The 22,893-nt window shown below is 39.7% G+C and overlaps 1 protein-coding gene across 1 annotated transcript in view; it reads right to left on the bottom strand.

Annotated features, from left to right (window-relative positions):
* pde8a (phosphodiesterase 8A) overlaps window positions 1-22,893 on the bottom strand; it is a 51,604-nt gene that overhangs the window by 4,725 nt on the left and 23,986 nt on the right. Inside the window, exons 2-19 of the mRNA XM_086291307.1 lie at window positions 21,035-21,091; window positions 16,878-17,068; window positions 15,749-15,805; window positions 15,547-15,601; window positions 15,288-15,376; window positions 14,991-15,069; window positions 10,694-10,834; window positions 10,045-10,133; window positions 9,855-9,906; window positions 9,728-9,770; window positions 8,594-8,671; window positions 8,294-8,364; window positions 6,668-6,832; window positions 4,108-4,156; window positions 3,738-3,873; window positions 3,420-3,618; window positions 1,323-1,540; window positions 380-512 (exon numbers count right to left, since the gene is read on the bottom strand). Coding sequence (XP_086147433.1) covers window positions 380-512; window positions 1,323-1,540; window positions 3,420-3,618; window positions 3,738-3,873; window positions 4,108-4,156; window positions 6,668-6,832; window positions 8,294-8,364; window positions 8,594-8,671; window positions 9,728-9,770; window positions 9,855-9,906; window positions 10,045-10,133; window positions 10,694-10,834; window positions 14,991-15,069; window positions 15,288-15,376; window positions 15,547-15,601; window positions 15,749-15,805; window positions 16,878-17,068; window positions 21,035-21,091 — 1,902 coding nt within the window. The remainder of the gene's footprint in view (window positions 1-379; window positions 513-1,322; window positions 1,541-3,419; window positions 3,619-3,737; window positions 3,874-4,107; window positions 4,157-6,667; window positions 6,833-8,293; window positions 8,365-8,593; window positions 8,672-9,727; window positions 9,771-9,854; window positions 9,907-10,044; window positions 10,134-10,693; window positions 10,835-14,990; window positions 15,070-15,287; window positions 15,377-15,546; window positions 15,602-15,748; window positions 15,806-16,877; window positions 17,069-21,034; window positions 21,092-22,893) is intronic.

Raw genomic sequence — 22,893 nt, forward strand, 5'->3', positions numbered from 1 at the left:
TTTCCCTCAAGGCACTCTTTTATTAACCAAACCTGACCTTCATCACATTTTACATCAGACACAAACGCACAAGCCCTCTAAAAATCCTACACTTAAAAAAGCAATACAGCTTTTAAATGTCTGTGTTGAGCATTCCACACAGGGATGAGAAAGATGGTAGCAAGTTGCAAAACTCTCCCCCCACAAAGACATCTGTACCACAGCAAACACCAGTATCATCATCTCCCTAAGCCCTTAAGACACTGTGGCTCGCTTACTGTTGGTGTATCATTATCTGGTTTATTTAGGGGGGAAAGGGGAAAAAAGGGAAATTATATTTCCTCACAGGTATGAAATCTATATTAAAAATCATTTGAGAGTGTTCCAGTTTCATTCTCACCCCATTCTCCTCCAGAGCAGCCAGTGGTTTGTTGATGCTGTTGACAAACTTGTTGACATGCTCAAAGTGTTTGGTCATCTCAGTTGCGAGCACCATGTCAATGATGGCCTGTCGTAATGTTCGATATTCATTCCTTGAGAGAAAGTGTTGGGAGAAATCACGTGGGTAAGGGAGAGAAAGACGGGGAGAAGTGAAAACAGAGAGTGAGATGACAGTGTGGTAAATAGCCTGGAAACCCGTGTGAACAGTTTTCCCCTTCACTACAGTGACAGTGGCCATGAATGAATGCTTTGTTCACCTTCCCCCTTGGAGGGGACCAGCAAATGTGAGCTATTCTGTTTTGGGACTCAAATCACATTACTACCCTGCTGCTGTCAGCACACACAAACACACAGTATCACTTTCATCAGTGCATAAGGAGACTTAAGTCCTATGATACTTCAGATCATGTGCGTGTCTCAAAGTGCTTCCATATGTTAAATATAATGAGCCTGACCTTGCATGTTGCAAAATCTAAAGATTTTGTAGAGCGTGCAAAAAAAAAAAAAAAAACGTAAAATAAAATACCTGGAATCATGGTTTATCTGATCAAAAGTCAGCAAATTCACTTAAACTGAAATAAATAATTAATCCCAAAATAGAAATTTAGTAATCAGTTTTCCAACTCTGTGCAAGCAAAGGCTGTGTGGCAAATATTAGTCCTTTGAGCACACAGTGACAGCAGATTATACTAGACATCAAGCTGTCTAAACGATAACTAATTTAGGCCTTGAGGCTTCAAATGTAGCTACATCCTAAAAATTCCTCCTCTTAACTCAGTTATTAGGGAAAAAGCTTAAAGTCTGGACACCTAATACATTTATGTTTGGGGAACTTGTGGTGTTTTACAGAGCTGCTGGCAGTAAAAGCAAGCGCACAGACGGCCACATCATAAATCTCCTACCTTTCTATGTTTTTGAAGATGTTGCACTTATCATCTCTCGTGGTGATCTGGAAGGCCAGTGCGGCATGGTGACTCTCTAGTACAGCTGTGTCATTATAGAGGATGGCCAGCTCGCTTCCTGCATTGCAAAGGAAGCTGTTGGTACGGCCTGGGTGGTCCACATCGTGCACGGTAGCAGCAATCAGGGCGGCCACCTCATCAATGGGATCCAGACTTTGCTGTTGGTAGAAGCCAATGAAGTTAAAGGTTGGCATTTGAATAGCCTAACCGTTATCAGGTGAATGATAAGTTATACTAACAGTTGGCACAGTATAACCTTCTACTATTATAACATTTATATAACAAACATTTCCATCTTTGTTCAGTTCTCTGTCAAGATGATCCCACACTGCTTTAACAATGTTGAGATCTGGGGTCTGGGGAGTCCAATCCATGACTGATATTGTTCCACTGTGCGTTCTTCTACCCAGGTTTGCTTTTACTGCACTGGCAGTGTGCTAAAGATGAAGCCAATGTTTCCAGCTGGTTTTGCATAGAAGATCTGAAAGCATTTTCAGATTTTATAATTCCATCAGTTTTATATTCCCAACAACATTTGTTGAGATTCAGCCCCAAACCATCAGAGAACCTCCACCGTGTTTTATAGATGGCTGCTCACACTCATTGTTGTACCTCTCTCCTGACCTCCTCCGTACACACAACAACAATTTGAACCAAAATTTTCCAATTTGGATTCATCATTTATTAAGACCTGTGGTCACTGATTTTCATTTCAGTTCTGGTGTAATTTTCTTCCCGTTTCCCTTCCTTAGGAAAAGCTTTCTTGACAGCCACCCTTCCACTGAGACCATTTCTGATGAGACTTCAGTGAGCAGGAAATGAATCAACTGAGGATTCAGATTTATCTCTCAGATCGTTTGCTGGATTGGTTCCTCTTTCCTAAAGACATGACTTTCAAAAACTGTTCATCTATATAGTGTTTTTAGGGCTGTCATTTCTTCTTTTGCCTCCCATTTGTCCAATTTCCTCACATTTTTTAAGAACATTTCAGCAAACAGTTCTTTGGGAATCATCGTGTTGGTGAGGAAAAGCTATATGTCCATCAAACTGAGTTATCTTTGATATTTTTCATAGATTCGACTGAAAAAGTGGGAAAAAATATTGTTTTTGTGACAGACTGCTTGCTGACTTGTCTGTTACGTGTGGACACAATGCTGGTTCATTGCTTAAGCTAGATGCATTTTTATGCTGAGCTGATTCAAAGGTCAGTGTTAAATGGAGTAAAATATGGCTGCTGTAAAAATATAAATAAAATAATAATGATAAAAATAATAACACAAGAAAGTCTGACTCCTTGGAAGCATAACAGAAAGAAACGAGGAGTGGCTCAAGACTTTTGCACTATTCTTTTATCAATACACATTTCATGTCTAATGCTAGCCAGAAAACAAAAATCATTTAGTCTTTAAAGCACTTGGTTTTTGGGTTGTTTTTTTTTTTTTTAAGCTTTGTTCTACTTTTGATTTGAGGTATATTTAACACATTTAAAGAGTATGCTATACAACAGTACATAACAGATTTTAAACCTGCTAACCCTGCAGATTTCAAGGGATTTATTAACCATGGTGCTATAACTTCACAGTTTATGGGCTAAGCCAATGAAAGATCACTGCACTGAGTTCAGAAATAGACTGTTTGGTAAGCAGCTTTAGCCACTGCACATCACCCAACAGTTACTGAGCTACTGACACACATGGACAAAACCAAGACTTTTTAGGATAAAGTAGACTCAGACAAGACAAGTGACACCCAAGACCGTGCTGAGACTTCTGTCTGACTGTGTTACCTTCCAGCATTTAGTTACTTGTAGAGGTCTGGGTCCAAAAATCAGAAATGGTGAACTCTTGCAAACAAAAGTAGGGCAGGCTGCTGAAGCTTTAAAAAACTATTTTATCCATCTATAGCATCTGGTTCTGACCGAAGATCATTCAAATAAACCACAAGTGAACATTGTTTTTAATTCTAAATGATACAAGTAATTAGGAAATATGAGCTTAATTTGTAATATACTTTTTAAAACTAACATTATTAATTTACCTTGACCCTCTCTTTGCAGAGAAAATAGGCCGTTGCATGCAGGACATCAGCTGCATGGGTAGAGTTGTGGTAGGAGTTACTCGAGTGGTAGTTCGCTTCAATGACTTGTAGCCAGGAGCGCAAAGTGGCTTCAGGGCAGTTTAGGAACTCACAGACCCCAAAGCGGGAGAAGATCTTCAGGCCCAAGTAGGTCAGAGGCCTGTGGGATGATTGAACATGAAACTTTAACACAAGCTGTCATCGCGAGTCTTCTTTTTATTTCCCCCCCCCAAAAAACACACAAATCAATCCTGCAGCATTAAACAGGTTCAGCCTCACCGTTTCAGGGTCGCCGCCTCCAAGTTGAAAATGTCAAAGTCCCAAGAGTCCTCATTCTCCATGGTCTGGGCGATTCGAGGGGGGATGTCGTTTAACGACAGAGGAGTTGTCAGGTGACTGGGGAGATGGTGGGGCTCTGTGAGGAAAAGGAAGACATGACAAAGGAGGAATTCAAATGAAGAGGAAAGGGAAGAAGGGAACTGGATGTTGTTTTTTTTTTTTTTTTTAGAGATTCAGGCAGTTGAACAATATAAGATACAAAATACACAAAATGTACAAAAATATATAATATACACCCAAGCTGGAAAGAAAATGTAATGAAAAATCTGTACTCTGTGTCACAATTGCATTATGCATTTTGTAAACTCACGTTTGGTGGAAAAGATGTATTCATTTCCTGACAACCTGCGTAAACCATCCTGAAAACCAGAAACAAAGAGCTTTAGGGATTGCAGGTGGAGAGAAAGAGTTGAAAAAATGCATGCACAGAATGAATAAATCCATCCTTTAGCTTTCTTCAGAGCGCAACTTGAAGACTTCAGCTCATTGTCAGGAGCACCAGCATCACCTCTATAATAAATGCTGCGGCGTACTGTCAAAATTATCTGGAGAGTGAAACTCTTAGGATGCTCTGAGTTTACGCTTGCATTAGATGTTATATAAAAGTTATCTTTGAAAATTAAGCCATTTGGAACGAACACACACACACACACACACACACACACACACACACACACGCTCGGACTTTAAAGAAATCTGTGCCAGATCAGCCTGAACATCTGGATTCAGCCATCACAGATGTTTTTAGCGACTCACAAAACAGCATGAATGACATGAATGAGCCACAAGTCAGGAGGAATCTCCATGCCAATAGTAAATATAAATAATAAAAAAAAAATTAAAAATGTAATATTATCTACACACAACCTTTGAGTCATTTTAATTTGGTAGTTAAAGAGCCAGTAAATCATTAAACCAAAACAGCAGTCCCAGTAACCCATGTTCAAAAGATGAACGTCAGCTATCACCTGCATTTAATGTGATTTAAATAAGAAGCAGGTGGTTGGATTTTGGATTGGTCTCAACAGCTCTTTAAGGAAGTGCAAAAAAGAAAGAAGAAAAAATGACAAATGTAGAAATAGACCTGTTGTTCCTGCCTTTATGAGTGTTCTTCCATCTGTGCTGCGGTGACACAATGTTTTAAAGGCCATGTTAAGCCGACAGTTCGCACCACTTTCCCCACTCGCACAAAGAGGGATGACATGGCCAAATTGAGCTTATTAATGACACCAATACGCAGTCAAAAGAGAAACATATTTCTGAACTGACCGAGTCAGAAATAACACTGTGATAAGTTATGTTCGCAGGTCAGATAATCTGCATCGAATGATTTCATCATGACATTTGTCTTCCTCTGGGCATTGATGCATGCTGTGATAGCAAATGGAGCTTATCAGTGGGGTAACACTTCATCACCCAAATAATCAAACACGTGGTGAGAAGCGTAATGATCCGGCTCTGCTAGGACTGTGATTTGTACCAGCTGTGATGAATACACTGTGTGTTAAGAATTTGAAAGGTAATTTACAAATATTATAAATAGCTCTTGAATGGACCGCCATGACATTTTGGACACAATGCGGATCAGCTGGCTTTCCCTGCTCGTTAACAGGACAGCCATGCAACTCAAAGCAAAGCCTGAGTCGCCATAGCACCTTGAGCCCTATCTACATATAAAGCCGTTCACCTGTTGCCCATCACTTTGTAGCAGTTGGTCTGTCTCTGCTCAACTATATTTCAAATTTCCCAAGTCAGCCAAAGTCAGCATGGCCGACAAAGGCACGATCGACACATTGATGGAAAATAATAATTTAAAAAAAACAACACAAAAGAATTCATCTATAACATTATGTACATCAACTTTCAAGTTCTTTCTCCAACTCGCCAGCAATGAAAATTACTGACTTCTATCATCCAGTCATTCCCATGCTAGATATATCTACTGGGTGTTGGTGAGTCCATGGGTGTGTGTCACACAGTGAAATGTTTACTTCACAAGTGAAAAAGGAAGAGGAGACTGGCTCATCTTTGACCCCCGCATTGTCTCATGGTGGCGTTGCCTCTGCTACATGCTGGCTATTTTAAGACTTCTTCACCCAGAAAAATGACAGCTCCTCTCTTAATGTTCACTGGGCGGTTTAAGTTCAGAGCCAGCATCCCGTTCACCGTAACAAACTGGACACCTATCATTTCAGCAAAGCAGAAATTCAGCTAGGCACCTCATAAACCAGTACGATTGTGTATAAATAATCTTCTAATCACAGACACCTCATGGTTTTCGGATTCCATTAGCTTTATCACCTATGCAGAATAAATCTTTCTGGCGAAGGACCAACACCTCTATGCTTTTGTGTTTCCGCAGTGGACATATATAAGTAAAGCCATGCTTATTCATCGGATCCAAAGAACAGGATGTTTCCAGGCCTGTGGAGTCGAGAGGAAAAGGTTCATGTGTGCAGCGAGAGAGAGAGAGAGAGAGAGGGAGGGAGCGGGGGGAGAAAGAAAGGGTGGGGTGGGTTTTCCTCTCCAGCCTACAGGAGCACAAAGGACAATCTAACACTTCCTCTGGAGTTGTTGCCAAGACTGCCAACTTGGCACTCTTTCTACTTCTGTTCTTCACCATTGCTGTCTGTGAGTCGCTTTTTGCCTCCCGCTCTCTTACAGTCTCCCAAAATACGAATTGATATATTTGCAAAAATACGAGGGCCACATTCAAGGACGTTCCCAAAATGCTTGCTTTTACGTTACCACATCGTGGGCATTCATAGTGCAGGTATCCTGGCTATTCAAGAGTCGTCATATAGGAACTGATTCATTGGCAGATGGAGGAAACGGGTTGTTTCAAACTTCTTAAAGGATCTGCGACTTACCGTCATCAGCCCGCCTACAAGGTCATTTGTGTGGGGATCTTCATCCTTGGTTCCCAGCTGTGGAGAGTAGAGCTCAGTGGTCCTTAGAATCTCCAGTACCCGATCCAAGGCCTCAGCAACAGGCATAGGACTGCTTTCCTGTGCTGCATTAATGATGTTGATTACCTGTGTAATGAAATATTGTAAGTATTATCATTGTCATTATTATTATTATTATGATGTAGTATATACAGGAGAGGTAAAAAGTCCCCCTGTAAACATGATGATTATTAATGACATGTACGTTGAACCAAGTACAAATAAAATAAAGAAATTCTTTCAAAATAATCATAAATTCTCCAATAAAAGTGTGTTTCAAACAATGCACATTAAACTAGCATCACTTTATTTGGGCCATTTGAAAGCCTCTGGGGCCAGACTAAAAAGGCTCTGTCCCTTGTAGTTTCAGGCATACACACGTGTAAATTGGAAAGAAAAAAGGGTCACAAATACAGCTAGATGACTCATTGGAAATGTACAAATTTTGTTTATTTGTGAAAAGTAAATGGATCCTCTGTAAAAAATAAAAACAATAAAAACCAAACAAACATCAGTTTCGCAGATTACCAGCGCACTCCTCTAGCTATAATACACAATGTAGCGTCACAGCAGCAACAATTGCTTCTCTACAATCACTGCGGATGTCTTTCATCTTTGGCACACCTGAATGCTCCAGACCAGTAAACCGCCAAAACTGGGACTTCAATCTTCCTGTGTAAGAAGTAAGCATGCATGTAGGTTTTCTTTTGTTTTGTTTTTCACATGCAACCTTCTGCATTTTGGCTTAGTTTTTGTTAAATAAATACTGCTACCATCTAATATGTCACGTTTTGTTTTCCATCTGGGGTTGTGTTTACCAAATTTCAAAACCTGCTGAGGAACAGATAATTCTTTATCTCCTGATACATAGTACACCCTCTGTCAAGGTTGTACTTTCTTTTTCATATGTCTGTATGACCTGCTCCTGCTCAGTAACTAATAACAGTACAATATCAAAATGTTTCTTTAAGTAAATTAGTATTTAAATAGGAGTTCAAAAGCAGAGATATTTTCATTTCTACTCAGAAGGTTGAGGCGGCTTTAGCAATGGGCACCTATGGGCGAGGTCAGCAAACATGTGCAAGAACAGAAGTTCCAGTTAATTCGCTTATACACACATATAAACACACACAGTACCCGCAGTTCTATCAGCGCTTTATTCTGGTGAGGATGACGCCTACAGGGACTGACTACACAGTCAAATGATACAGCAGAGGAACAGCAGTGTGTCATATGACCCATCCCTGGGGACTTTTTCTGTTCCGACTATCCAGCCTGCAAACGGCATAAACCAGTAAAACAGCAGGTCATTCCCGTCCAACATGTTTTAGTGTCTTGTGCATAAAATCTGGTATTTTATCAGCTTGTCTACTCTTAACATAGTGTGTGTGACCTCTACACTCAGTGCTGGTAGCTCTTCGAAAAGTGCTCATGGCAGTCAAGGCAATTTTTATAATCCAAGAGTTCAGTCATGAGATCCAAAACATCAAAACAAAGTGCTAATCATATGATGGAGGCTGACAGGGACAAGGAAGGAAATGTACCCACCTTAGTGATGGGAGCCTCTATAGTCATGGAGTGGATACGAGCCATTGACGAGTGCCTTCGCTGTGAGCTCCCTGGAAGAAGAAGAGAGAAAAAAAAAATCACATTGATTTTCAGCAAACTGTGAAAGTTGTGTAGTTCAAGCACAAGTTAGGTAGGCAGCAGTTTTCCCCAACCACTTTCTAATTAGTGTGTTTGTGTGTGTATCCAATCAACAATTGATGTAAACAGACAATAGGGAATGTTTCATAAGCTGACACGAAACGCCCAGAGTTTCCATCATCTGTCTCCTTTCACGCTCACCATCGCTCCCTCGAGATGTTGTGGATCTTACATCCAGAGAGCCTTTCCTCCGGTCTTTGTGCTTACTGGATTGTATGTCTGGGGAGAAGAAAACACCTTTCATTAGCAAATGCAGGCAGACAAAATTGAGATGTGGCAGGAATATGACTGATCTTTGGTTAGAGGAAGAAATTTCTCAGTATGTAGAAATCTGTACTTTTATCCATTTTAAAAAAAGATATAATTTTATTTCAAACATGCAAATATAATTGAAATAACAACAGAAAAAAGAAGTGTGTGTTTTTAAGGCAATGAAGAAAATGGTGTAGCTTGTTGATGGGGTTGTAAACTGTTTTAGATCAACAGTAGTCTATCAGGGGAAAAGATCTCATCATGTTTTAGCTACACAGAAAGTGCTTTTGGATAACACCCTCTTGTTTGTTTATTTCATTAATTATCATTGAATTTTATTTGAATTTATCAACAGTAGGAACTTTCCCCCCGTTTGTCTGTATGCTAAATGTCACTTGCACTTTCCAGTAATCTGAAAGAGTTCACCAACTTTTACTTGTAGCTGTAAGGCTTCCCAGACAAGAAGCAAGATTTTCAAAATCAATTTTTCGCAGTGAGCTGGTGACGCCAGCACAGGAACGATATGATCCCCGTTTTGTTTGCCTGTCAGAAGTCAAGCTGCTGCATTTTGATATCGGTTGCAGCTGTGAATTGGCCTTACACTTCAGTCCACAATACAACGAGGAACAATAGTCCAGTTGAGAGAAAGTGAAAATATGAATGACCTTTTCAAGGTAAACAATCATTCCTCGTGAGATATTTCTCAGCTAGATAAAGCAGGACTGCACACTCTGTTAATCTAAGGTTTAAAGTTTGGGTTGTGATTATAGAAAGCAATAATTTTTGCTGGCATGGTGCAATATATTTGCTAAAATATTTCCAAAGTAAGACTTCACAAAACTCCCAAATGCATGTATTCTTATTTAAAAAAAAAAAAAAAAAAAAAAAAAAAAAAAAAAAAAGCACTGTATGTTGATCTTTCTAATGACCAGCAGCTTGGCCATCAAATCTTCGAACCTTGTGTGACTTCTGGCACAAATTTTAACTGAACAGAGGATATGGTCAGCATTTAATGGACCTCACCTGTCTGAGACTCTGCCTGCACACGTTCACTGGATTTATCAGTCTGCATGGACAGAGTGGAAAAGCAACATGATGAAAAGCAAAAAGCTCACATCATTCTTCATTAACAACTAGAAACACATCTCACCTTATTATTATCATTTAAAGGCCTGTTGATAGACACATAGTGTCTGATTTTTCTGTGAAAGACAAAAGCATATTAACACAAAAGAGAAACCTAAACTCAATAATCATTACAGTGTAATCATTCTGTTGCTGAACAGGTCATTTACATTAAATCAGACTACAGGAGCAAGATTTCCAAAACATCCACTCACCCTCCCTGCCCAATTACAGGTGTGATCTTCACATTTTGCTGAATGCTGTCTCCATTCTTCTTTTTGGCATAGTAGATCCCCTGCCATTCCTGGAAAACATAAAAATAAGTCATGTGACCAATTATTTAACCATTTATCACAAAAACTGAAAATATAAGACTTGAAAACATCCGATAAATAGGTGTGGAGCTCGGTTGGTGTTTGCGCTGCAGATTAGGGGGGGAGGTGGGTCAGTGTATGTCAGATGGCAGCCACTTGCTTTAATGGGGAAGGGGCACGCTCCTGGAGTCCAGTGCTCTTGTTTCATGTCACCCCCCCACACAGACTACCTTAGTAGCTTGAAAAGACCCTTCCTGCTGTTAGCCTGTCTGCGACTGACCTTCGCTCTCTGTGTAGTGAGATTACAGCACAGGCATCAACCGCTGCTCTTATGCACATGAAACGGAGGTACTGGATGACCGGTGGTGCAGACTTACAGCACACACATGACATGCCAAAACTGTATATGTATAACCAATCAGAAATAAAGCTCCTCACATATTGCCTGATGAAATTAAGTCTGTGATGAAGTAAACTACATTTAAAAAAAATGTGTATGACCTGAAATGTGAGATGCGAACGATAAAACGATTTGATAAATGCACTTTACCTTTCCTTTGCGTATGCAGGAGTTTATCGTTTCAAGGAGATCAGGCTTATTCTTCTCACTTTTAGGCACTTCTATTATTTCCTTCCCTATTAGCTCGCCTTGTTGGTAGCCCATAATGGACTCGTAGGCAGGATTCACATACTGTCAAGGAGAGGCAACAAGAGACTGTTGTCTGCTGTTTAAAAGATGGACCATGAGTTAAGACCACTACCTCTACTGATACAAGATACAAAAGTCTTGAGCAACCCCAATTTCTTTATATTTTGCCAGGAAAAAAGTGAAACAGGTGGAGCAATTTATTGAAACCTGTGCAAACATACATGGAAACACAGTATATAAAGGGAAAAACAGAGTTTATACAGTTCTAATGAGGCTGAAAGTCAATATTTGGTATGACCACCTTTTATCCTTCAACACAATCTGAACTCTTAAGGCAAGGCAAGGCAAGTTTATTTGTATAGCACAATTCAACAACAAGGTGATTCAAAGTGCTTTACAGAGACATTAGAAACAAGAACAAATAAAAAGCATGATTTAAAATTGATTAAAACAAGCAAATAAACTAACTAACTAATTAACAAACAAACAAACAAACAAACAAACAACAGTATATAAAATCAAAACAGATAAAATCAGAACAGTAGATAAAATCAGTAGTTAAATGTAAGTTTTGAAATTTAAGCTTAAAGTGTGGATTTGGTGCTTTATTCAAATGCAGCTGAGAACAGGTGAGTCTTCAACCTGGATTTAAATAAACTGAGTGTTTCAGCTGATCTGAGGCTTTCTGGGAGTTTGTTCCAGATATAAGGAGCATAAAAGCTGAATGCAGCTTCTCCGTGTCTGGTTCTGACTCTGGGAACTGATAAAAGACTGGATCCAGATGACCTGAGGGATCTGGATGGTTCATACTGGGTCAGGAGGTCATTGATGTATTTTGGTCCTAAACCATTCAGAGCTTTATAGGCCAGCATCAGAACTTTAAAGTCTATCCTCTGACGGACAGGCAGCCAGTGTAAGGACCTCAGAGCTGGACTGATGTGGTCCACTTTTTTGGTCTTAGTGAGGACTCGAGCAGCAGAGTTCTGAATGAGCTGTAGTTGTCTGACTGATTTTTTAGGTAGACCTGTAAAGATGCTGTTACAGTAATCAAGCCTACTAAAGATGAATTCATGGACTAGTTTTTCCAGGTCCTGTTGAGACATCAGATCTTTTATCCTTGATATATTCTTGAGGTGATAGTAAGCTGACTTTGTTATTGTCTTAATGTGTTTTTCTAAGTTTAGGTCTGCATCCATCACTACACCCAAATTTCTCGCCTGGTTTGTGGTTTTTAGATGTATAGATTGAAGTTCTCTGGTGACCTGTAATCGTTTTTCTTTGGCACCAAAGACTATTACCTCAGTTTTGTTTTTGTTTAGCTGGAGAAAATTGTGGCACAACCAGTCATTGATTTCCTCAATGCATTTACCAAGAGCCTGTACAGGGCCTCGGTCTCCTGGTGACATTGTGATATATATTTGTGTGTCATCTGCATAGCTGTGATAGTTTATTTTGTTGTTGTTTATAATCTGTGCCAGTGGGAGCATGTAGATGTTAAACAGAAGGGGTCCCAAGATGGAACCTTGGGGAACTCCACATGTGATACTTGTCTGCTCAGATGTGAAGTTACCTATTGATACAAAGTATTTCCTGTTTTCTACGTATGTTTTGAACCAGTTTAGTACAGTTCCTGAAAGACCTGTCCAGTTCTCCAGTCGTTTGAGTAATATGTTGTGGTCAACTGTATCAAATGCTGCACTGAGATCCAGTAAAACTAAGACTGACATTTTTCCACTGTCTGTATTCAGACATATGTCATTAAACACTTTGGTCAGAGCGGTTTCAGTGCTGTGGTTCTGTCTAAAACCTGACTGGAAGGCATCGTAGCAATTATTCTGTTTTAAGAAGTAACTGAGCTGTTGAGAAACTGCTTTTTCAATGATCTTACTTAAAAACGGGAGATTTGAGATCGGCCTGTAGTTGTTCATTTCTGTCTTGTCAAGATTGTCCTTTTTCAGTATAGGTTTGATTACAGCAGTTTTTAGTGATTCTGGAAACACACCTGATAATAAAGAAAAGTTGACGATCTGTAACAGGTCTGACTCTAAAGTCTTTGAGACCTTTTTGAAAAAACTTGTTGGCAGGACATCTAAACAGCAGGAGGAGGAGTTCAGTTGACCTAAGATGTCCTCCAGGTCTTTGCTGTTAATAGGTTGAAACTGTTTCATGGTGTTTAAACAGTTTTTTGGTGGACACAGTACATATCCTGGATCTGCTGTTGATGTACCAATTGCTTGTCTAATTTTTTGGATTTTTTCAGTGAAGAATTTGGCAAAGTCATTGCAGGCCATGGTCGAATGAAGTTCAGCTGCCACTGACACAGGAGGGTTTGTTAGCCTGTCAACTGTAGAAAATAAGACCCGAGCATTATGGCTGTTTTTAGTGATGATGTCAGAGAAGTAGGACCTCCTTGCATTCCTCAGTTGTAAATTATAATTGTGAAGTTTCTCTTTATAAATGTCATAATGAACCTGGAGGTTTGTTTTTCTCCATCTGCGCTCAGCTTTCCTACACTCTCTTTTTTCATTTTTCACCAGTGTGGAGTTTCTCCATGGAGACTTTTTCCTTCCAGAGATAACCTTCACCTTAATGGGAGCAATAGTGTCCATTACATTTAACATGTTAGCATTGAAGCTATTGACGAGCTCATTGACTGACCCTCTGGACAGGTCAGGTGTTAATGGGAAGACCTGGTTAAAAATTGCACTACTGTGTTCAGTTATACACCGTTTTGTGATCACTGTTGTTGATATATTTGTGTGGGCTGAGATTTTACTTTCAAAGAAAACACAGTAATGATCAGACAGGCCCACATCAGACACAGTAACCTTTGAAATGCTCAGGCCTTTGGAGATCAGTAGGTCAAGAGTGTGTCCTCTATTATGTGTGGCCTCTGTTACATGCTGAGTCAGCCCAAAGTTGCCCAGAGTGTTACTCAGGTCTTTAGTCCCTTTGTCCTGAGGGTTGTCCACATGAATGTTAAAATCCCCAGCAATAATTACACAGTCAAAATCAACACAGATCACAGACAGCAGTTCACTAAGGTCATTAAAAAAGTCTATGCAGTATTTGGGAGGCCTGTAAACATTAAGAAACACAACTTTGGATGGGGCCTTCAGCTGTAAAGCCACATATTCAAAAGACTGAAAAATTCCAGGAGATAGCTGCTTACATTGAAATGATTCATTAAATAAGACAGCAACCCCTCCTCCTCTCCTGCTCGCCCTGACCTCACTGATAAAACTGTAGTTAGGAGGGGTCGTCTCGATGAGAACAGCTCCACTGTTACTTTGGTCCAACCAAGTTTCAGTTAAAAACATAAAATCAAGGCTGTGCTCAGTGATTAAATCATTAATTAAAATGAATCAAAGATGTCAAAATTTGATTGATCACTCTATAAACACTGATTTTCAGTCCAGTTCTTGGTTAATTTTTTTCCCTCCCATTTCCCTCCTTTAAGAATGGCCTTTTATAATCATAATTATAATAGGTTTATTTATGACTTATTATTACCCCCTTGAAAAATAGATTTCGTCTTTGCCTTTTCTAAAGGACATGACCTTTAGATACTGTCCATCTGCTGTAGCCTTTTCTTTTAGGCCTTCTTCTTTCTTTCTCCTCTACTTATTGAGTTTCCTCAACTTTTCTAAGGAAACACTGCACACCATGCCAAGGTAAGCCAAATCTTTGGTTTATAGGTCTTTGGGAATCACCCTGTTAGTGCAAAAATAATATGTCTGTCAAATGATGTAATCTTTAGCATTTTTCATAGATTAATTTAAAGAAACTGGAACAAATTATCTATTTTTTGCAACAGGCTGCAAGTAACAAAGTTCCTATAGACATAATTTCAATTTTTTAGATGTTGAGTTGTCCAGTATGTGTATCCACAACTTTCAAAAACCCTGGAGAATTACTGCTCAAGAGCACTTAAAAAAATACAAGAAAGTCTGGATTCTTGGAATTAAAATATAAACAAATGAGGGGTAGCTCGAGACCTTCGCACATACTACACATACTACTGTATATGTAAATATGAGAACACAGGCTATAGTATTATGGGTCATTCAGATGACAGGAATGAAAACAGGATCTTAAACAGGAGAGATTGTGAAAGGAAGAAACCGGAAGGGAAGTTCAGGAAAAGAGAGAGAGAGACAAAAATTGAGCTAGAAGCAAAAGTTTATCAAAAGCCCACCTGAATAACTTGATCTTCAGAAGTGATCTCTATGGCCTCTTGGCTTTGTTCTAGAGCTGTGAAAATAGCATTGCCAGCCCTTGTGTAGAGACACAACAGCACCAGAATTATTGTTAAGAAATGCAAAAGTAGCTTAACATTTACTAACTTTCAAGAAAAATGTAGCAGGAGTTAAAACTGGGATTGAAAGTCAGCATGTTCTTTCCGATGCCTTGCTCTCAGTGCATGAGCATTTAAATAAGGGCACTGTGTATTTAACTACAGCACAGGACATCACACCGATATGGCGTGACTCACCTCAATTTGAACTGTGCCCGCACCTCTCCATGCTCCAACTGTAGCAGCTCATTGTAGCAGGCCATCATATTGGCATTTTCCACATATCTCTGAGAGTCAGAGCAACACAGGTAAAAGGCAAAAAAAGAAATCCCACTTGCAATTCATGCACAGTCCAAATCTGGACTCCGGCCTTATATACCGATAGATTAAAACGCATCAGTACATCAATACGCACGCATTTGGTAGAAGACACACATTTAAAGACAGAGTCACTCACCCTATTAAAGCCAGCATTGATCAGTGGCATCACAGAGGCTTCCTCTCTGTCTGGCCTTAAAAGGAGAGCACGTGTAAGCACCGAAACATCGACAAGACAAACAGTTGTTTAAAGAACATCAGAGGGTTACACGGACCTGCTCCAAGCCAAGCATTTTCAATCATTTCAAACAGTGACGAAAAGGAATAAAGAGATTACATACCTTTTCACAACGGCGACTATCACAGTGTTTTCTGAAGAGTTTACTGCTCTAATTGACCTGAATGTAAACAGAGGGAGCCTTTTAGCTGGTAAGCAGGCTGGTGGAAAAGCCCATGGCATCAAATCAATGTATTTTTCAGTTTTTCACGCTCCGATTCTCGCAGGCAGGCAGAGCCCACTGGTGGAGCTCTATGAGCGGGCAGAGGCCTCTGAAAGAATGCAGTGTACAGGGCCACTCATCCGCCTGTGGTTTTCCCCAGCCAGTGGTCATAAAGGCCCTTTAGTTCCCGTGTACACCGAACATATGGATCGGCCAAAATGAATAGGGTTAACATACACGCTGGGCAGGGCAAATGAATGTTTGTCAATGTGTTTTTGGTTTGAGCAGAGGCTAAAGATAGAGAGTGGTATAGGCAGTCACTGCTCATTTCTCAGTGACATGACTCCACTAGGTAGCACGCAGTGGTAGCCGGGGAACCCAAAGTGAGCTGGCCATTTACCCCCACATAGAGTCATAATCACCAGTGCTGTACCAAATGCACTGTAACACATGAAAAGTAGTTCCATAATTGTTCAGTCACAGCCCTTAGAGGACAGCCACTAACAAATTCACTTCAGCTGTGCTGGTTAAAACAAAAATCACAGCGTGATTAAGTAAATTTATATGCACAACTTTATCTCGGTCCTATGATCTAGAGTGCATAAAAACAATTTACAAAGCATGTCTAAACAGTCTGCAAAAAAGTAATGGAAAAAGTTGATTAAAAAAAAGAGGTGTAAATGATGTGAAGCTTGTGGAAACTGGGTATAAACAGCTAAAATAGCAATAAGTCAGTGGCTCAGTAAGTAATGGCCCGAACAAATGGTCACAGTTTACGAGGTAGTGATATTTGAATGCAAACTCAACTCCTGACTGGTCAATCACTGATAGCTCAGCTTAAAAGTATCAATGTTCATATCACCAATAATGCTAAATGACATCTAGCTTTAAAAAATAAAAAAAAGAAATGGCAAGAGGAATAGATACTTGACCATCTGCAAAGAGCTGTGCGGGTATACTGGACAAAACAAAGCTGCAGATCACTACACCGCATCACTCAAAGAAACAGATGATGGGAGAGCTTGCTTACCGGCATAGTGCTTCAGCGTCAAAGTGTCTGGAATGTCTGTGGTCAATGATGACGAGGTCATGATGCTTCTCCAAGAAGCATTCAAGAGCCGACTCCGGCGTTCGCGCCATGCTGCACCTGAAGTTGGCCTTCTCGCATGCCCAGCAGAAGCCATTACTCTGACTATCCTCTTTGGCAAAAACTAAAAGTACCTGCAAAAGAGACACGGGTAAGCACATATGGTAATATAAAAGACATCTAATAGTACCACAGTTAATATTCCAGTGTAATAATAAATGAGGAGGGGTAAAAACGAACACATTAAAAGAGTCTCCTAAGTAAGAAATGATGTATGCAAACAGATTTTACACTCTGTTTGCTAGCATGGACAACAAAGACAAAAGCACGCAAGTGGCAACCTTCGGTGGGTAAATGATAAGTCTACATTAAAGTGCCGGACACTTATTAAACATCTCTGCTGTGTAAAATTCATCGTGGCTTATATTTACGAAACATTAAGGACCGAGAAGTGGCTGTCAGTCCTGGTTCTAAAAGTAAGGTGGTGCCAGCCATAGTGCCACCCTCAAGGTTTTGGAACAGAACTTCAAAAACCATTGAGTGACGCCATGATGGATTCAAATATTATTGGGGTTTTTTGGGTTTTGTTTTTTTTTACTAGTAATTGATATTATCCAAATAGTAAGGGAGTAATTAGGACAATACCATTATATAAAGTCTATGGACTAAATCTACTGTGGCACTCAAACATCTGACCTAAAGAATTGTGATAATGATTCTGTTGATTCATATAATCAGTCTTTTTTTTTTTTTTTTTTTTTTTTTTAAACAAAGTGAGTCTATGAAATTATGCTCTACTGGTTGGATGTGTGACAACTACAGAGTAGCTGCATTATTAAAAGGAATCTGAAAAGATTTATTGCACAACCCTGGAGAAGTCCCGTGCAAATCGTCATGAAGTTGTGATTCCATTAAGGAAATTAGATTAATCACAAATGATGTACCCTGGCCCTATATCATCAGTTCTGTAGCAAAAAAAAAAATAAAATAAAAAAATAAAAATGGCTACAGGGATTTGGGATCCGAATTGTCAAAACATCACTGTCACATTTGAATGACACATGCAAATGACCACAATCAGCCTGCAGTGTGACCTCAGGTCTCCAGTGGGTAGGCCCTGATTGATCAGCTTGTACTCAGATGCATGAGATTTTCTTGTCTGCTGCCATGAGCTATAGCACAATTAATCCCGGTGGCCTTCACTGGCTGTGGGCCCCTCCACCAGTCTGCCAAGGCTGTGGCCCAACGAGCTGCTGCTGCTATCGTCAAACCTGAGAATAGGCTCTCTCTCTCTCTGCCACCGTACTTTCAAATAACCCCATTACATGCGCAAATACTGGACCAGAGCATTAGGCCTGCCTCCAAGAGCAGTGCCGCACTAAGAGTAGATTCATGAGTCACCCTCTCAAACAGACGTCATCTCCAACTGTTGGCAGGGAGCAGTGTGAACGTAAAGAAAAGAAAGCTTGTTCTGCAGTTTTAAGTTTGCATCACACCTGTAAGGTTGAGTTAGGATACAAAGACCTGATTTTGCTGAGAAAAGTAGAAGCTCTGTCCTCCACACAATGAGGGGATAGAGGATTGGCTGTTTGGACAGTTGTCTTTCTCATTCATGCTGACAATTGGCATGGCATTATTTAAGTAGCAAAACATAGCCTCAGGCTCGAAGCACTGAGTCCTTATGTCTGAGAGAGGTGTTGCCAATCCAAGCCATATTTCTCATGTGAGCATTTTTCCTACAAGCGGCATTAAGTGTCCGGGTCATAAATACATCACCTCTGAATCCTAGAGCTATGTTCGGTACGCACAGGGAATTAGATCAGAATTCCACATTGGGATGTTGGTAGAAAAGTCAACATTCCTGCAGAGCTGGAAGAACGGGGCAATATAGGCCACGATAAGGTCTGCTTAGGGGATTCTTCCTGGGCCTAGACAGATATGCCTTGCTTATAATAACAAAACCAGTTACAGCTGATAGGGAAAAATAAAATCTATAATCTTAAAGGACATTTAAAGAAAAAAATTTTCTGAAAATCAGGATACCCTGCTCATGCTCCAAAGAGTCAGATGTACCAGAAAGAGAAAGTAGCAGACAGACAATGACATCCAGAGGGGAAAAAATAGTTTGAAGGGGGTAGTGAGCGGTTTGGCAGAGTCTGATCACTCAGTCTAGAAAACATCATTGTTGAAAACAGAGGGCCCGGCCAGATCCTGTGGACCGCGAGAAAAGAGGAGGAGCAGAGAGGAGGAGGGAATGACAGGATCAGCTGTGAGTGACAAAAACAGGAAGGGGATATCTCTCTACCTCGCTTTCCTACTGTGGTCACTGTGGAGCGCATCAGACAATGAAGCAGTCTGTGCACTTATATGTGTCATTACAATGCACAACTTCTAATATATCCAGCACCTTCAAACCATCACTGTTATGAGAATTTGTTGCAATTTTATTTTTGTAAAAATGCACCATGTTACATGCTATGCCCCAGCTGTGCAACTAGTCTATTTTCATTCATGCGGTATGTCTGAGGCTTCGACATGAGTCCTTTAGTCATCTCCATTTTGGCCTTTTAAAAGAGGGTGTGACAAGCACAGGGTGACTCTGACTAAGAAGCCTGGGGACAATGCAGGTTCACTCTGATCTTGTAGCCACACCCTAAAGCATACATAGCTTAACCTTGTATTCTTTTGTATGCAGAGCCATGATTTACTAGCAACTGAGAATATCATTTCATTATTTCATCAATACATTTGAGCGCTTTCTTATAGAGATTTCCTGCATGGCGTCATTGCAACCAACAGTTACAGGGGTTTCCTTAAATGTTGCTAGGTAAACTTAGTTGCACCTTAGGTGCAGCACCAAAAACCTCAATCTTATTGCTTTGGCTGTTAGCAGATTTCTGTGATCACCTGTAGTTTGCATAAGAAATGCAGACTTATTTGCAAACACTTGCTAACCACTAGCAGAGCAGTAGCAAAAAATAGAAATGTTTGCCTTCACATTAAAAACAGTGCCTCAGCACTGCAGCAAACATGTTTCAAGGTTTGTGTCACACTTTTCAGTTTCACTACTGCCTGAAGAGTAGTTGGCAAGTGTTTGCAGACAAATCAGTGTCTTCCATGCAAACTATTGCAACATGCTAGCAACCAAAGCAATCATAGGTGGTTCTTCGCCAACTGGCAAACATAAATTATTCCCTAGCTTTCCGCCATCAGGGGGTCACGATCAGTCTCTAGGCCCATGTGGCTGGAGATCCTACACTGTCATACGTCCAAGATGGCGGACAGATATACATCATGCGACTGTAAAACCTTCTATACAACTGGACAATTACTTTTTGGGACCAGATGAGTTGCCCCCTGCTAGCTACTAGCAAAAATGCAGTTTTAAGGCATTTCTGCAGCCACTTCACTTTATCCTCTTTTCATAATCCGTGTATGTTCTACTGGGTAGAACGACAGTAAATTCTTATTTCTGCTTAAACAAATCTAATAAAAACAATAAAATAAATGTCAAAACCCCTGAAGAAACAAAAACAAACAAAAAGACCACACCACACTGCGTAAATGGCTGAAAGCTTGACGTTTCTGAGGTTTTATACAACAGCAGCGACATATGGCGAGGGAACGCACACGAACTGTATAATGACCCACTGAACATCTGAGAATGTCGGCAGCGATGAAACCGGTCCATGGACCCTCTGTGCAGCTGTTCCATAATGTGCATTGTTCATTATGGTATGCTCTTCGTCACAAATGTTTGGCCTTGTTGCCTTGACAACCCAGGGGTGTACTGCACACAATAGGCCCATTAACAGTTTTAATGCCCATCTCTCCTCTTTTCGAATCTTTGCATGGGACATGCTGTGGGGTCTTTAAGAATTTCCACCAAACTCCAAGCAAAAGTTTTTAAATACTAAAATGCAAAAAACAACTCCACCAAATATTCACAGTCACACCAAGTTTTGCTTTACAACTTAGCTAAAAGCTTCTTAATGAATGGACATGAATATTTTCCTGGAGCACTCGTGTTGTTCGCGGAAGGCCTTCAAACACTCAAGCACAGGAGCGTCAGTCATGTCATAGTTATTGTTTTACAATACCTGAAGTGGGTCTTTAAATAACTTCATTGGTCCGAATTGCACCTCTGTTAATGTGGTCTGAAAGATAACAAAAAGAATACAGGCATTAGAAGAATATCAGAAAAAAAGCATTTCACTCATTCAGTTTAAAATGGTTCCATAGATCCCAGTAATTTCCCAGAAATAAGAAAGTTAAGCAAAATGTCGCACCTTTATCTTTTCTTCTGGCCTTAATATTGCAGGAAAGCACTGACATAAATAACTATATTCATTGTTACAAGCTGACCATGCATACTTAACCAAGAAAAAAAAAATTGCTGTAATGCCAAAGGAATGTATCACATATTATATGTAAATATTATTGTTTATTGATTCACAGACAAAGAAATACACTGCAAGTGATCCTAAATGGTGATTTCACTTATATTTTGGCTCATGAATAAAAAATAAATAAATCATTCACTGATACTGTTTCATATGAAAACAACAGATCAGGAGCTTAGCCTGTTTAAAAAACAAAACAACAGTAACTCATTTTTCTGAAACACATTCTCATCAGTTTAAAATTTTTATAAGGAAATCTAACAAAATTTCTAAAAGGTATTAAAGTATGAGCTATTAAATATAACAGATATGGCAACATGTTGAAATGTACTTATCTGACATCTCATTAAAGACAGCAGTGAAATATAAACAAGTATTTTCTCAAGTAATATTTTCAGTTGACGCTACATTTTACTTCTGTTCAACTAGAAATATAACACTACCTCTAACCCTCTTTAACATTCACACTATATCTTTTAACCAATTTTGATTTTTCTTAATTAATAATCAAGATACTTTTTAAAAGAAAAAAAAAAGATTTGCAAAATTTGGAGTGCAAAACATTTTTGCACTCCAAAATTTTAAATTGCATAACCTTGTATTGTGTTTCTATATAATTGGTATTACATACCTGCATACTTCTCTCATCACCAACTCAATTAAAACAAATGTTTGAAATTTAGTCATCCAATTTCTCCTAAACAGGAGACTTGAAAGAACTTTTTTTTAAAGGGCAAATATCACACTGACAGGTTTTTCACTCATTACACTTTCCTTACATGAGCTTTCTCATTTCTGTCTGCAAATAATTTAGCTTCCTTCCTGCTAAATGGAACCCAGCTCAGGGGTTAGTAACCATAGCAACCAAGCCCCTTGCGGACCGCCATCCCTCTAGAATTCCTCTTCTCCGTAAACAATCTACACATGTGAGGAGGAATACAGAGAGGAATTTCAGAGTGTGCTGGGCTGCAGTAAATCACTTCTTGCTAAATTGTAAGCCTTCTGAAAGCTCCATGAAACAACAAAGAGGGGGGGAAGCTGATTAGCCCTGGGTTGTAGCCAAACTGACATCATCATGACACTAGGCTGTTTGTTGTAGCTGACCACAAACAAGAAGTATGGGACCAGAAAGGCTACAAGCTCTGTGATGCTCTGTGATCATCTGATCTTTCACATGAACTAGGATCTGGTAGCAAAATAGCCTGATGTGGTATGCGCACACATAAAGAAGTGTCCAGCTACATTTTTGCACAGTCATATAGAAACATCATAAACCCATGCTCTTCTAGAAGGGTTTAGCTCAACAACATCTAGTTTATTTTGTTGCTAGATTTCTTTGCCCTCATGCCAGAGCAAATAACATCTTCTGCTTCAATCATTTCATTTTGCCATGAGAATGAACCGGAACTCTCTCTCTTGTTTTGATTGCAGCTGGGTAAATGACACCGAGATGCATGTAAAGTACACAGTACAGCGCAAAAATTACCCCTCATTTCTTTACATTTTGTTTTTAAGAAGCCAGATTTTCTTGTAATTTTTTAAAAGTGGTCTCGAGC

Source organism: Aulonocara sp. 'chitande type north' Nkhata Bay, linkage group LG1, assembly GCF_057382095.1.
Source record: "Aulonocara sp. 'chitande type north' Nkhata Bay isolate Kocher_YH1m ecotype deep benthic linkage group LG1, A_spYH_male_GT1.1, whole genome shotgun sequence".
Classification (NCBI taxonomy): domain Eukaryota; kingdom Metazoa; phylum Chordata; class Actinopteri; order Cichliformes; family Cichlidae; genus Aulonocara; species Aulonocara sp. 'chitande type north' Nkhata Bay.